General features: G+C 42.7%; 3 protein-coding genes across 3 annotated transcripts in view; 1 reads left to right on the top strand and 2 right to left on the bottom strand.

Moving 5' to 3' along the window:
- cecr2 (CECR2 histone acetyl-lysine reader) overlaps window positions 1-1,171 on the bottom strand; it is a 34,052-nt gene extending 32,881 nt beyond the window's left edge. The window contains exon 1 of the mRNA XM_079163839.1: window positions 912-1,171. Coding sequence (XP_079019965.1) covers window positions 912-1,031 — 120 coding nt within the window. The 5' untranslated portion in view covers window positions 1,032-1,171. The remainder of the gene's footprint in view (window positions 1-911) is intronic.
- Window positions 1,172-5,497: 4,326 nt separating this feature from the next.
- slc25a18 (solute carrier family 25 member 18) lies at window positions 5,498-10,986 on the top strand. The gene is made up of 9 exons (XM_079163132.1): window positions 5,498-5,621; window positions 5,878-6,003; window positions 7,035-7,090; window positions 7,296-7,386; window positions 7,626-7,741; window positions 8,025-8,211; window positions 8,792-8,955; window positions 9,430-9,505; window positions 9,610-10,986. Exons 1-9 carry the CDS (start codon window positions 5,602-5,604, stop codon window positions 9,749-9,751), a joined length of 978 nt encoding a protein of 325 aa, XP_079019258.1. The 5' UTR covers window positions 5,498-5,601; the 3' UTR covers window positions 9,752-10,986.
- A 10-nt stretch (window positions 10,987-10,996) lies between these two features.
- On the bottom strand, window positions 10,997-14,964 carry atp6v1e1a (ATPase H+ transporting V1 subunit E1a). Its single transcript, XM_079163131.1, has 9 exons — window positions 14,821-14,964; window positions 14,335-14,400; window positions 14,082-14,191; window positions 13,124-13,190; window positions 12,858-12,947; window positions 12,691-12,759; window positions 12,440-12,534; window positions 12,200-12,287; window positions 10,997-11,555 (listed from the first exon to the last, which is right to left on the bottom strand). Exons 1-9 carry the CDS (start codon window positions 14,851-14,853, stop codon window positions 11,493-11,495), a joined length of 681 nt encoding a protein of 226 aa, XP_079019257.1. The 5' UTR covers window positions 14,854-14,964; the 3' UTR covers window positions 10,997-11,492.
- Window positions 14,965-15,063: the final 99 nt, after the last annotated feature.

Raw genomic sequence — 15,063 nt, 5'->3', positions numbered from 1 at the left:
ATCGTTGTAGGATACATGTAGTTTATTCTCTAATGGTTGGAGAGCTTACATCTGTCGCTTTTCTGACTCGATTGGTATCGGGAATAAACGTTTGAACCATCGCTTATTGAAACAAAAACAGTACGTGACGAGCAAACAATGCCCGAGCAGCATCTGCGTCCCTGTGGCTCCTCGAGCCAGATGGCTCACAAACTGCAAGACAATAAACTCGAACCTCGCGCTATGAACTTAACTTTTACGTCAATTGACAGATAAAAGAAACGAAACACAGCCAGGGTCCTTTTAGTAAGACAACGAGCAGAGTTATCACGCGACTTTTCGGCTCTACGCGTCACATATACATATAATCTAAACACATGATGTCTAAAATGTTCGCGTGTTTTCGACTCGTTTTGTCACACAAGCATACTCTCATCGTCTTCTCTCGTTTGCGGTTTGTGTGAATGAGCTGTAATAGGGTCGCGCTTCAACATAAACAACACGCGACTCTGGCCAAATGAAAACAAACGAGCGGGGCACATGGTTGTTACAAGAGCACCTTTATCTAAAGTTACTCTGGAGCAGCAGAGCATCCGTTCATATATAATAAAAGCCACACGTAACTTTATTATTTAAACTGTATCGTGCCTGCTACATTCAACGGACCTCTTTTAGTGTCGTTTTACAACTTCAAAGAGCAGAAATTAGCAATTAAAGCTAGCTTTTAGCTGTGCTAACGAGCTAGCTCGTTACCTAACAGGATTGCCTTAGTGGACGAGAAGTTCAGAGGACACTAAGCTGGTTACCCGGATAGCTAGTTACACTAAATGCGGTCCAGAGACCAAGCAGACAAAAAAGCTGACACAAACAACGTTTCATTTCCGCAAAGAAAGACACTCGTGTTACCGAAAGCAACAACAGTTGTATTTTACCTCTATTTCAAAGTCTGGCAGGTTGAACGCGGTCCTGAACAGCGAGCAGAAGTGCGCTATGGCGGGGACTTCCCACCAGGACTGGATCTCTTCCACAGAGACTCTACATCCATGGGACATCTTCGGACTTGAGATATTGTGTCACGTCTGTTGTTCACATTAGAGGGTAGTTTCCTCGGCGACTTACAATGTTTCCGTAACATTACAAACACGACAAAAGTTGCTGGTGTCGTCCTTGTCGGACATTTGCCATCGCGACCCGAGGAGCGTTACAATCTGTTTCAATCAGAGTCTCACTGGAGCCGAACAGATGGGGAGGGCGATACCACCGCACGGCGAGGAAGAGGGGGGAGCTTCCACTTTACCTATGCGTTAAACTATATTTGGACACAAGTACTCTTTATAGTGTCAACCATGTTGATATTTTACACAAATAACATGTCACTTTTAAACATGTTTGCACTTAGATATCTCTGCTCGTCACAGTAGCATAGGTCTAACGTCAACAGTAACCCATTGGTTTGGTATTGCGGCCGCCGTTTAAAGGGAATGCCTGTGAATGGTGAATGAATAAAAAAAATAAAAACACGAACCAGGTATGAGCCAGGTAACTTGTTTTAAGTTACATCAGTGTGGTTTCCGTGCGCGGAGATGAGGGTTTAGTTCAAAATCGTTCGGCATATTCGTTATATTTTCGTTAATTTCCTCTTGTCAACGTTTTTTGGTTGTTTTTTTTAACCTACCACCTTTTTGATTCGATTTGCAACAGCAGCAACGGTTCTATCAATCACACAATGAGAGGCTCGTTCAGCTGATCCCTGTCGTGTACAGTACATTGCCAGCTCTCATGTAGGCTAGATTTTGTAAACAACATCGTGGTGGAAGTCGTCCTCTACACTGCACGGGGGCTCCCTCCATCGCAATGTGTGAAAAGTGCACGCTATGAGACAGCAGTTGCGCTCGGTGACAGTTAGAGCAAAAGTAATACATTAATTAAATAAATGAGTGCCAAAGTAAACACTTTGCCCTGCACGGCTGTGTTCAGAGTGAGATGCCCATGCACACATCTCTTATTATATCCCATTTTATTGATTCAAAAAAAAGAAAGGGCATGTCACACATTTGCCAAGTTTTCTTGCTCAGGTGTTTACCAAAGGAAAAAAACTAATGGTAAACATATGGTAAAATGGTTTGATTAAATAACTTTTCTTTAAAAAACACTTTACTCAAATAGCTTGTATTGATTCAAAGTATGTGTAAAATTGAAAGTATAATGAATGCGTAGTTGTGCATTTAAATTACCAAATTAAATTCAAAAAGTCATCAAACATTCTCATGCAAATATTGCATGTCCAAAACTTAAAATCCAAGGCATTTCATTTAATGGCATTAAATTAAATGATCAGATTCAAGAGATATCCAGTGTGCAAGTTAACGTTTTGGCCTAAAGGTGGTGCAAGAGGAAAGCTCATGATTTCTCCAGCAAGTTGTATTGTCCTGGAAGCCTGTTCCATATTATTACATAGAATATATATAATGTATACATATACAAGCTGTATATTATACAACATATGCTACCGAACCTGGACCCACGCCGTTTCCATCGTAAAACACACTGACATTTGAATTACAACACAAAGTGTGTTGTGTGTAGTTTGAAGCTTTATAAGGTCAATATAAGTAAAGACAATGAACAGCTGCTTTCATGATTCTTGCCAGTTACAATCACATCTACACCTTTGTAATACAGATGGGTGACAAATCAAAACGACCTCAACATATATTGTACAGTTCTCTGAACTCCATTCGTGTGTAATATATTAATTTGGTAATTTAATGATGGTGGTGGAAGGGGCTGTCGAACAGGTTTTTTTCGGGTTGAGACGAGGTGACAGGTGCTTCTACTGATGGATTTTGGTGCAATCTAACTAAGTACATTTGCTCATGTGCTGTACTATAGTACAATTTTGACATACCATACATGCTATTTTACACTTATACATATAAAATATAATATCACTTTATTAAGTATGATGCACTTTTATTGATTACGCTATCTAACAGTACATTTGCTCCACCTAGACCAGCTTCATTAAAATGCTGCTTATACTTGTGAATAGTAACAAATAAATAGCCAAAACAAAAATATAACAGACAGGTTCCACTCTGTATGTTGAGTTCTTTTATTTTTTTACATTTTCCAAAAAATACTTCTGTACTTCTATTATTTTAAATTCTAAATTCTAAATGCTGAACGTTTCTTGTTACACTTTGGTATTGGTACTTTATTCGAGTAAAGAGAATTCTTCCTCCACCACTTCAGGACACCACAACTATCAGGTTTTATTTCCCAGGAGAGCTTTTCATTTCAAAAGTGCGCCTTGTATATATATATATGTGTATATGTGTATATGTGTATGCACATGGGACTGGGAAAGTTGGTCTGTCTACATCTTTTGCTTTTCACTATATATTAACTTAGGGGCCACATTTTGCCACTTACGCTGAAATGAAATATAAAAAAAAAATCCCTTTTGTTTCCTTCCGTTATGGATACTTACAAGTTATCCCAGCTGATAAGGGAAATGATCACTGATAGTAATTGTTTTTCCATCAGCAGGAATCAATACATCAATCAATGCTCATTAAAAAATAGTTTAGGGTCAATGAGTGCTTCCTGTGGCAGTCACATGCTCTTTTTGTTGATGTCCTTACTTAACTTTCTGTTCTTTAATAATTACCTAACTTTACATATCCCCCAATATAAATAATGAACTTGTCCCAGACAGTGATAATCATATTGGTATGCCGGTTACAATGGTCGTAGTTGTAAGTCTGTTAACAACTGTGGAATTCAATGTGCCTCGAGGTATTATGTAATACCAGGACCGTTGAATAGAGAGCTCATTACTGATGGGCAGCCCTTTTTTGTTGCTGTTCATGTTGTATATAAACATAATGTTCTTAGAGAAAATACACATTGAGTTATAACTGTGGGTGTTTGCCCCGGCTGTTGCGTGCCTTGTGGCCGCAGCGTGAGTTTATGTCGAGTTGTGTTAGTGCAGAGCTGTGTTGCTGGGGCTGTGTCACCACGAGAGGGAGGGACTTAGGCAGCAGGACAATGCTGGTGTTTGTGCAACGGCCCCTGAGTGGCGGATGGCTCTCTCAGACCGCTCTCGCTTGACTACCATCGCTGCACGCATTGTTGAAGTGAAAGGAAAGTGGACAGCTTGATCCTGTCTGTGGGATGCACCGACAGAGGTAAGACCCGACTATTCCCCGCTGCTATATCTCTGTGATGGTTGAAAATTAAGTTTTTCTGAAAGCTGTCACATTGGGACTAGTGCTGTGTTAACTGGGTGAACTGTGCGAGCGGGGGTGTTCCAGTGCAGTTTTTGTTGGAGGAAAAAGGGGGCCCGGGAGCTGGAGGTTGGCTTGGGGTGAGGCACCGTTGTCTGTGTTTTGGCAGGGTCACTGCTGTGTGTGAATGGAGCTGAGCTGAAAGAAAGTTTCAGAGAAAGAGGCTCAGCAAAAGGCATGTGTAGAATGTGACCAGGATACAGCAATGGAAAAGACAGAGTATGAAGGGGACATAAATAGTAGAAGAAAACAGTTGAGGTGATGGGAAATTATACAAATCAAGATGAGAAGATGAACAAAGCAGAATGACTGATGATGAAATGTTTCTGTTACTCTCAGAGGAGAGGACAGGCGAGGATAGCGTGAAGGTTTAAAGTGGTAAAAATGGAGACGGGATGGAGGTGGAGAGATTAAGAGAGAGATTAATTAAGGAGTTGACGGAGAGGGGGAAGTCAGGAGGAGAAAAGGCAGAGAGGGAATGGAAGACACAGAGAACATAGTAAAGGAATGAAATTGCTGTGAAACAAAGATAAGGTTTCAACTGCATCTGTATTATCTCCCTGGGGCAACACAATATTGTACTTCCAGAAAAAGCAAATACAATATGTCAAACTAGTTTTTCCACTTCTATTCAAATCTCCTTTTCAGTCCTTTGTTAACTGCTGGATTCCAAATGTGGTAAAAGAATACCAGCAAGCCCCCTCATTTTCAGTTCAGCCCACCTCGCTGGATCAAATGCTCTGATCTCTTTTAGCTGGCAGATTAGACAGACTCAATATGTTCTGTCTCCGTGTGGTAGTCCTGGGGTATGCTGCTATTCACATTTATGAATGACTAAATCTGGACTTGATAGGCTCTATAGTTAATGTGAGGTGTGTCCATCCTCCATCACAAAGACACTCTCCTACACAGGGCTTTGAGAGAGACAAGCGTCATAAATAACAGAGAAACAGTGGTCTCCCTTGTACTCTTTCAAATGACTTCATCCTTATTAATTGCATGTGTTTTGTGTTTCCAGGCAGTGGGAGATTTAAGATTGGGTTTTGGTGTGAGTTACAACAAAGCAGAAAGGCTGGGCCAGAAGACACAGAACCAACAGATTCTGTTGTGGTTTTGTCCACAACAGACAAAAAGGGCGTCCAGGGCGTCCAGGGGGCTTTTGTGGCGTGGGCGGGCAGGTGAGGGTTAAGCTGCGGTGACAACATTGGGTGGCGTGCCGAAGTGTGGGAGGAAAGAGGAAGAGGAAAAGGAAGACGAAGAGGAGGGGTAGGTGGAGGAGGAGGAGGAGGAGGAGTCGTGGTCTTGGGCCTGGAGCCCAAACACAAGCAGGATGGCGGAGAAGAAAGTTAGGTGAGTATCTTTGCCACGTTTGTTTAGCTTAATGAAGACGGATCAGAATGCATTCTTATAATGTGGAAGCAGCAGCTGGGTTGATATTGGGCATTTACACTCTCTCTCTCTCTCTCTCTCTCTCTCTGTGTCTGGTTGGTGTGCCCGCTTTTATTTCTATTTTGTCCTTGAATGGATGTGTCATGGCTTGTGTTGGTGACTGTGTTTCAATGGGTCTGTGCATGCATGTGGGCCTGTGTCTGTGTTGATCCCTCAGCAGCCTCCCCGCTAAGCTGATTAACGGGGGCGTGGCAGGCCTGGTTGGTGTGACATGTGTATTTCCTATTGACCTGGCCAAGACCCGCCTACAGAACCAGCAGGGCGTCCAAGTCTACAAAGGAATGTGAGTAGGGCTCCCCTGGCCCGAGTTAACCCGATACATGCAGTTGTTCTTAGCATCCCTAAACAATACGTTTTCATAGTTTTTGCTGAAAAAAAGCCTCTTAAGTCATCTTTATGAGCTAGGGAAGGAAGACAAATCTTTTTTTTCTACATGCCAAGTCTCTGAACTGTAAAACCGTTGCAAAAGATCTGCTGGTGATGAATGATAGCTAAATGTGCTCTTTGGTAAACAGCACTCTCTAATTTGAGCATCAAACAAGTCGGAATTATTTAGACGATGCCGACATACTTTTCCGCTGAATCTCAGAGGGTGGAGCAGCACAGCTCAACACACTCTTCCCATATTTGGCCCAGTGTTTTGGTGAGTTTGTACAAAACTCCCTCATGGGGTCATATGAGTAAAAGGGAAAGACTGCATACAGTGTGTGTTTTGATGGACTGCCATGGTAGCTTAACCAAAACCAGACAAAAAGTTCAAACAAATGCACTAGGACTATTTCACATTCAATTACTTAAGTTTGTGATTATGTGTTAAGCGGACACAAAATGAAGAGATGCAGAGCAAAAGACAGATTCCGTGTCCTTAAAAGACACACCAACCACAGATGTTTAACTGCGCACATCTGGTGGGCATCAATACTGCTGGCTGATTGGGTGTGGTCATCCTGTGCTTACCACATTTTAGACTGAGGCTTTCCACTCTGAGTCAGACATGGAAAAATAGCTTGGATAATTTCCCTTCAAGGCCCAGTCACAAGGTTATTTGCTCTTTGCAAAGAAAAAGCAGAACAGTTCAACATTAACAGCACTGGTATCTGTCCCGTGTGTTGTTGTGGCTGAAGAGAGGGTCCTGGTGTATTTGGGTGAAGGCCAGACCGGTGATGATGCTTGTAAATGAAGCATATAATTGACTTGACCTTAATGTCTGTCAGTAGAGTTAATAGTGAAACATATGGACATTGCTATGGTGTATTCTAGGACCTTGTGAAAAAACGGACAAAATGTAAATTGCCTTCTTTTTTGTCTTTAAAGGATGGACTGCCTGGCAAAGACGGTGCGCTCGGAGGGCTATTTCGGATGCTACAGAGGTATTTTTTGCACTTCTAATCCTTGTGACAAACAACACTTCGACCGTGCCTTATTATAAGCTTAATCTACCTACGCTCCTCGATCTTATTGTCTTAACAACCAGCATCTACTGCCATTAGACGTGAGCCATAAGCTGCCGTGTAGGTCCGCTCTATTTGTGTACCTCAGTGGAAACTGTGTCATCAGCCTGTTTGTCTCCTTCAGGTGCAGCAGTGAACCTCACTCTTGTTACACCAGAAAAAGCCATCAAGCTGGCTGCCAATGACGTCTTCAGGCAGAAGCTCACTAAAGATGGGTAAATAGTTTCTTGCCCTTCAATGATGCATCATATAAAATAAAATAAAAAAAGAATATACTGTTGCTATGCATGGTTTGCTGAGTGCTTGAGGCAAAATCTGGAGAGGAAACAAAACAATTCCTTGAAATCTCAAGTGTGTGTGTTTCCTCTTCAACATACAGACTCTTTGCCTTTTACTGCAAAAGCGTGCTCTTGATAATGCTGTATATGCGTTATTGACACTGTTGTGTTTCCAGGCATTTACCCCTGTGGGGGGAGGTGCTGGCGGGCTGTGGGGCCGGGACCTGTCAGGTGGTCGTCACCACTCCTATGGAGATGCTTAAGATCCAGCTGCAGGATGCAGGACGGCTCAGTGAGTTGGTTCCTGGATTTAATGCTTTTTTCAGTTGTTTTTCTTGTACAAACACCAAGAAGCAGTTGGTCAACATTCATGTCAGCGTAAAAAGGATGCAATTCACTGGAATCTTGTAAATTCCTATTCAGGAAGTAAATCAACTTTTATTGATACTAAGATTGATTTGATGTAACTTAGGTGATATACGCACCATGCCTCCCAATAATTAAGACCTAATGTGAGTATTGTTATTGAGCTATTGATTGTTGCTAACCTGGGGCAGTCTGTGTTTGACCATCAGCTGCCCAGAGGCCTGTTCCATCTCCAGCTCAGGCTGTTGCCCCCGGTCCAGCTCAATCATCGGTGGCCCCCCAACCAGCGCGACCGAGCCCGGCACCTCGGGCCTCGGCCACCGGCATCACTGTGGAGCTGCTGAAGACTCGTGGACTGGGGGGCCTCTACAGAGGAGCAGGAGCTACCTTAATGAGGTCATACACACAAAAAGATAAACACACGCGCACACACACACACACACACTTTCAATACATGCTATTTTATATTTTACAATGAAATTAAAAAGACAGAGGCAAACCATAGCTTCATACTGTTCACAATCTGGTCTTTTTCCAGAATCTTTATATGTTTTGAACTATTCCAGACAGTTCTGGTCTCCAGTACAATTCCGTGTCTTCTTGATTTCAGTGGTGTCACTCAGTCCACGACATTATGCTTCTTATACTTTGCTCTCATGTTGGAAACCTTTGATAAATATCACAACCATGCACAGTTGCTTGCGTTCTCCGTCTCCTTTCATTCAACTCTTGTCATCACTGCTGTAATGAGTTGATTTCACATTGCGTTTGTTGTACTTCCTGAAAAATCTGATCAATAGATTCCTGCAGCTATGTCTGGCTGCCATACTGCCGTTGAATGGGGCCATGTCTCGTTCTCTCGCCCTTTGTTTACAGTCCATCCTCTTTCTTTCTCTATGCCATAACAGCATCCCTCTCAGATTATTTCCTTTCTGCCTTTCCTTCAAACAAACATTTCCGTAATCCTTATTTTCAGAGATGTCCCCTTCTCAATGATCTACTTCCCGCTGTTTGCCAACCTAAACGCGCTGGGCCGGGAAAAAGTGGGTGATGTGCAGGCTCGGGCGCCATTCTGGCAGTCCTTTATGGCCGGCTGCGGCGCAGGCTCGGTGGCAGCTGTGGCTGTCACACCATTGGATGGTAAGTGGGAGGAAAATACAGACAAAGTGAGAAAGACCGTCGGGGCAGGAGGTGGGGTGTGAATGGGGATCTCACTAAGATAGCAGGTGTGTGTACACACACTCCTGGTGATACAACTAATCTCTGTGACCTGCTCAGCACTCATGGCCTCGGTCCAGGGACTACAGAAGACAATTAGCTTTTAGCTATATCTGGTGTGTGTTGTCCCTGCTAAATAAAAAATGAATCAAAAATAGCACCGTACTCATCTTACTAACTAACTAAAAGGACATGTAAATACAACTTTAGATGGATATTAGTTCGAAATGACTTCCTGGTTCACTCACTCATGTCTCTACTCACCATCTATAATAGATAGCCTGCTCAATAGTTTAGTTTTGTCCCTGCTAGCTGATACATAGTGCCATATATATACATACATGTATATTGATGTGATGTAATAATACTACACCTGTGTTTTAAATGCCTGTACAGTCATAAAGACTCGTCTGCAGACCTTGCAAAAAGGTGACGGGGAGGACTCATACAAAGGAATTGTTGACTGCACACGGTAAGAATTTAGCCTGTAAGGAAACATGTGTTGCCTTAATGTCTTTAAAGTGCGGAGGGCCATGTAACATGTTCCCTTATCCCGTCTCTGTGTACTTTCTGCAGGCGCATCATGACGCGGGAGGGCCCGTCGGCGTTCCTGAAGGGCGCGGCTTGTCGCGCTCTGGTCATCGCTCCTCTTTTCGGCATCGCGCAGGGTGTCTACTTTCTTGGGGTCGGGGAGACGGTGCTGGGCTTCCTGGGATAGCGGCGCTTGGCATTGGTGGCGGTGGACGCGTTGTCCCCGTTGCTTTAATTAAGCGAATGAATGACACAACTGAGCGAACGCTGAATACAGAGAGAGAGAATTACGGCCGCAGTCTTGCCTAACCAAAGGAAGAGGGATGGTCTGACATATGAAGAGGGTCTATTTACTAATATGTGGACCAACGGATTCTAATCACTAATCCAGTTTCTCTAGGGTTTGTGTTCATGCTGCCAAGAGGGTCCTATGTATGTGTGTGACTAATCTGAGTATGTGTGTCCCAAATTGTCGGGGTGATCCCATGTGCTTGCTGCAATATGTCTGGGTCTGTTACCTTTCACCCGAGAAGGATTATTCTGGTTAAGAGAGAGCTGCTGCATGTGGTTTGAGGCTGCTGACTAAAAAAGACAATCTGACCATTTGTGTGGTCATGACGGAGAACTGTGCACCATCCTATGCAAGTGATACAATTCCCCTTTCAATCTTTATCAAAAGCTAAGATTGCATGCCAGAGTCTGAACTTCTGCTTACCCTGTTTATTAATGCGTTCCTCCCACTCCGCCCGGGAGGTCCGAGTTGTAATCTTGGATTCCTCCAGTGGATTGGGAGTTGCTGGCCGCCAGAAACTCTAAAGCCAGTTGTTAATCTGATGGTAATGCTATAATCCCGGCATTAACGTACAATACACCCTAACACGCAGCTCACTTCCTGCCTAAAGGCCACCGGTTAGACCGCTGGGCCAGCTGTCTCGTAGCCTTCACGACCTCTCGTCCACACAGCTCGGCGGGGCTTAAATTATACCTGAGAAGCATATAATACCGCTTAGTTACACGTGAAAATACATCGCTTCAAAAGACGTGCGCACAAAAACGGAAAGAAAACGCAATTAACGCCTTGTAATTGCTGGTAGATTCTAAATCATCAAAACTGTATGTCTTAAAGAAATTCAGTGGAATTGGGGGTTTTGAAACATTGATTTGGTACTTGAGTCCCACTTAGCGAGGACAGTGATATTTGTTAGACTCGTGGGGGGAGTAGGGCACCTTGTCTTGCCAACTGTTTGCCATCACTGAAGTCCACTGGGTGGCACTAAAAGATTTTTTTTTTGTTTTTACATTTTTAATGCAAGACACATTTTGATGTGGCTGTCGTACCTAGACTAGATTTTCCTTATTGTAGAGTCATAGCCGGAGTAAAATGTTTGTTTACAAGCTGTAAATAAAGATTTCTCATACGTGCTCATTTCTCGGTGTCACACACATTTATTTCTTTTTTATTTATTTGGCTTTCGTGCTTCAGAACAATGGTAAACATCCTTTCGCTGTCCGCATGCACATGTAGTAAAAATATTTAAAAATAAGAAACGTTTGGCAAACATACCATATAATAATCCATCACATTACAGGCTGTACTCTACAAAAATGTAGACTAAGCATGTGAAGGGAATATGTGTATATTTGGTGACCTAAATATGTCGCTTTGATCACAGATTTCATTTTTGCAACAGAATTACATTTTTGCAATGTCATTGCAATTTAAAGCAGTTAAAGCAGAGGTCAAACAGAAGGCACTTACACATAAACAAAATTGCACTTGTTGCATTATTACGTCAATTAGTGCAAAAACATAAAAAAGCTATATCGACACATCAGTAGCATCCCATCAAGTGATTGTACAGACTCGTGCTCACGACGATGAAGGTCTTTGGTCACCTGTGTCCACACTGCTCTCTTCCAATCCGCTGCTAATCCGTGAACCTGCGGTTTGGATTGGCTCCAAACAAGTCCACTCGGATCTCCGGCATCATCTGTCAGACGTAAAGTCACGACACAATTAAGTACACACAAGACACTAAAAGGAGAAACCTGGATACATCTTTGAACCTCCCAACAATCTCCATGAATAACGTTGAGGACGCAGACGTTGAGAGCCAAAACTTAAAGATAAGTGAAAAGTATTTTGACGACGATGTTTGGCCTTGCTTTGTGCAGACGTGGGGTTTATTAAATAATATTAAAATACATAGAGGATGCCTACAGTATGTAGTGATACGGCTCTTGTGTGTGCTGTGTGTAGGAAGCAGAAATCATGTCGGGACGCTTGCTCAAAACAAATCCCTCTCAAGGTTTATCTGCAACACCAGCAGGTCGCCCCAAACACAAAGCGTGACTGAATACAGTTTAGTGATTTACAAAAGTAATTGTCTGTAATTGGTAAACAACTGGTTTTCCTGCTGCACCTCAATCTACAATCCCAGCAAAAAGAAGAATCAGTGTTCCCCCATTCTTAAAAATATTGCTCAATTAAGTAACACCCAATTAAAGTTCAGTTCATTTGTGTGTAGCTCTGTGGGCTCTGCTGCCCTCCACAGGCAGACAGCAGAAACTACATTCAGAGTGTTATAAAGGTGTGCTTTGGATTTTAGATACATTATAGATTACATTACTCTACCTGTTGTGCCATCAGCTCAAGCCTGTTCTCCAACGTGTTGGAAACCTTGATCTTCCTGTTATCATTGTACACCTCTATCCCTCCGCAGCTGTTCAAACAAAGAGTTTACACAGTTATGAGATAGCCAAACTCATTTTAAGTTTGCTTTCGCTTCCCCCTTTCATAAAAAAAAAGTCATCTGACAATACATTTAACATCATAGACTAAGAGTTGGTCTTAAAGTCCATTTAACCGTCTTACATCTCTGACGGAAGAAAGCGTTCCTGGTCGATTTTGACGACTATGTTGATCTTCACGGCCTCTTTGTAGATTGGGATGTTCTTATTAACCGCAGCCTGTCAAGCAATAAAACAAAGACTTACAAACACAACACTAGCTGCTATCATACATGTAACAAAGGATGAAGCAGCTGTCGTAATCGCCTGCGTTTTTTACTAATGACCTTGTTACAATAACTACATCATAAAGCACCATATTTAACTCAACCTCACCTGCACCATCTCTACATCCTGCTGTCGGCAGCGAATGGTAACTTTAGGTTCCAGCAGTTGATAGAAACCCTAAAAGAAAAAGCGAAAAGCACACTCAGACAACGCAGAAAAGCAACACACCGATCAGCTGTGTATCTACCTGTACTCTCCCATGAGAGCGACTCTACCTGAAGCACCAGCCCCTCCAGTAAACTGGAGTAACTCGCAGCGTCCTTGGCAATCTCTGCAAGTCTCTGACGAGCCTCGTTCAACAAATCCTGAGGACAGAGGGTTCCCCCTGAATTATTTAGATAACTTTAAAGACATAAACGTGTCGCTCATGAACTGGTATTCAGATACCTTTGGAATAAATAACATCTATATAACAGTAAACAAGCAGTACTGTGTACATATATATGTGTAAATGTGTAAAATACGAGCTTCGATCTCTCACCGTGATCATCTCGTCGCGGGCCTGCAGCACCTTCAGCCTTGCTTGGTTCGACAGGTTGGACATCTGACTGTGAGAGCGGAAAGAAAAGTCAAACGAGCAAATGATCCGCAGACGTGAAAACGTTCCGCATGATACCCAGTCCTCACAACACACCCATTTGAAGACGCCTTTGCCATTACAACGGGATTTTACGAGGCGAATCGTGAGACGTCCATGTCCGGGAAGGCGATGTAGTTACACATATTTATTTCCGTTCAACTGTAATGAGAACGTTACCGAGGCGACCGTCCTTAACCGAGGGGACAAGGAGAAGCTGAGAACAACAAAGGTGACTGAAAACCAACTTATCTGGTAAGAATTGATTCAATAGGTTGACGCAGCTAGTATATTAGTTCAACTTGGTCTCTCAATCCATCTGAGGACGACTCAAGACTGCCAAAGTCTCACAAAATGTAAGGCTGTCGATACTCAAATTGAAGAATTTGGATGAAGTGAGTGAAAAACAATACAATAGCTCAACAAAAAGCCGTTGTGGTGTAGCATTCTCTCCAGGTCAGCGAGTGCCCTCACACTCATGTAGTCTATGATCCTTGTCCTGTGAAGTCCAGGTCCCTGAACATAAGGTAAGGGAACGCTACTTTGTCTTTATTTAGTAAAGCTTGAGAAACACCAAAGGAGCCTCTGTTACATAAGGATTTAAAGGGGAAGGAACAATAATTTGTATCATAATTTCGCTGAATTTATATCACATCATATAGTGTTTTCGTTCGATCAGTGTCAGAAACCTGATTACATCAACTGTGATTCAATACAATAAAAAAAATCACGAGAAGGTCCAATGGGCAGGCAGTGTATAAGCACTGCTCACACTTTTAGGGTGTGTAAACAATGTATTAACGTTATCCTCAACCGAGAGCATTTTCCCCCCTAAACTGGCAATAAGTGACCAACAACACACATTTTCTTATGTTGTTCAATCTGCTTGTCCTTCTTCTCATAGTGCTGCATGATCTTCACCCTCTGAGTCTGCACCAGACGACCTTTCTCGATATTGAACTCTTCCTCCGCCTGAAAACAGACGGAACGACGAGGCCTGTTATTGGTGTAGCAGTGGACACCACAAGACTGACTGAGACAGACTGACAGGCAGAGCCCGACAGGACTGACAGACAGACAGACAGAGACACACTGACAGACTAAACTGCAATTACCTTCGCGTCAATTTCCTCCACTTTCTCACTGGCCTCTTGTTCGATGAAGCCCATCATGTGCTTGATCTGTCACAAGAGACAACATATAGTTTGTTCAAATTCAGAACTCATACAACTTTAGCTTAAGAAAGACGTATTTCGTTCAACATTAACGTCACGCTGCCAGACTATATGAGTGGGAACGTTAGCTATTTAATTTGTGTGATAATGTAACAGCTAACGTTAGCTAACACAATTATGTAGAATGGACCAAGTCCCAAACTAAATAACGCGAGTTCAGCAGCAACCTCGAAAGTTAAAACGACAGTTTAGTGCATAATAGATTACTAACTTTAACACGCAACGGTAACTTAGTTCAGGTTTTAGCCCATCGGCTAGCGTTAACGTGTGTTGTGTTAATGTTAGCTAACTCAACCTAAAGTTATAACTTAGGGATACATGTGGTTGAACATTATAGTTTCGAGTCTAACATTACTTTAGCGTTACCTGTTTCTGTACGTCAGCATCTGTAAGCGCCATGTCTGTCCTTAAATAACTTTGTTTATTATGAGACGGTAAAAAAAAAACAACGTCTTCCCGACCACTTGGACAGTCCAGTGACACAGAAACAGTTAGGACAACATGCTTCTCCTCCTCTTTTGCATTAAAGTCGAGCTGGCGATACCAGACGAACATAACATCCGGTTATAACTTTCAAAATAAGACATGTCCCCCTTGGAATAGGGAACA

The sequence above is a fragment of the Pholis gunnellus genome (assembly GCF_910591455.1).
Source record: "Pholis gunnellus genome assembly, chromosome: 7".
Lineage (NCBI taxonomy): Eukaryota > Metazoa > Chordata > Actinopteri > Perciformes > Pholidae > Pholis > Pholis gunnellus.
The sequence above is the reverse complement of the archived record's forward strand: the minus strand, read 5'-3'. Positions and strand labels throughout refer to the sequence as shown.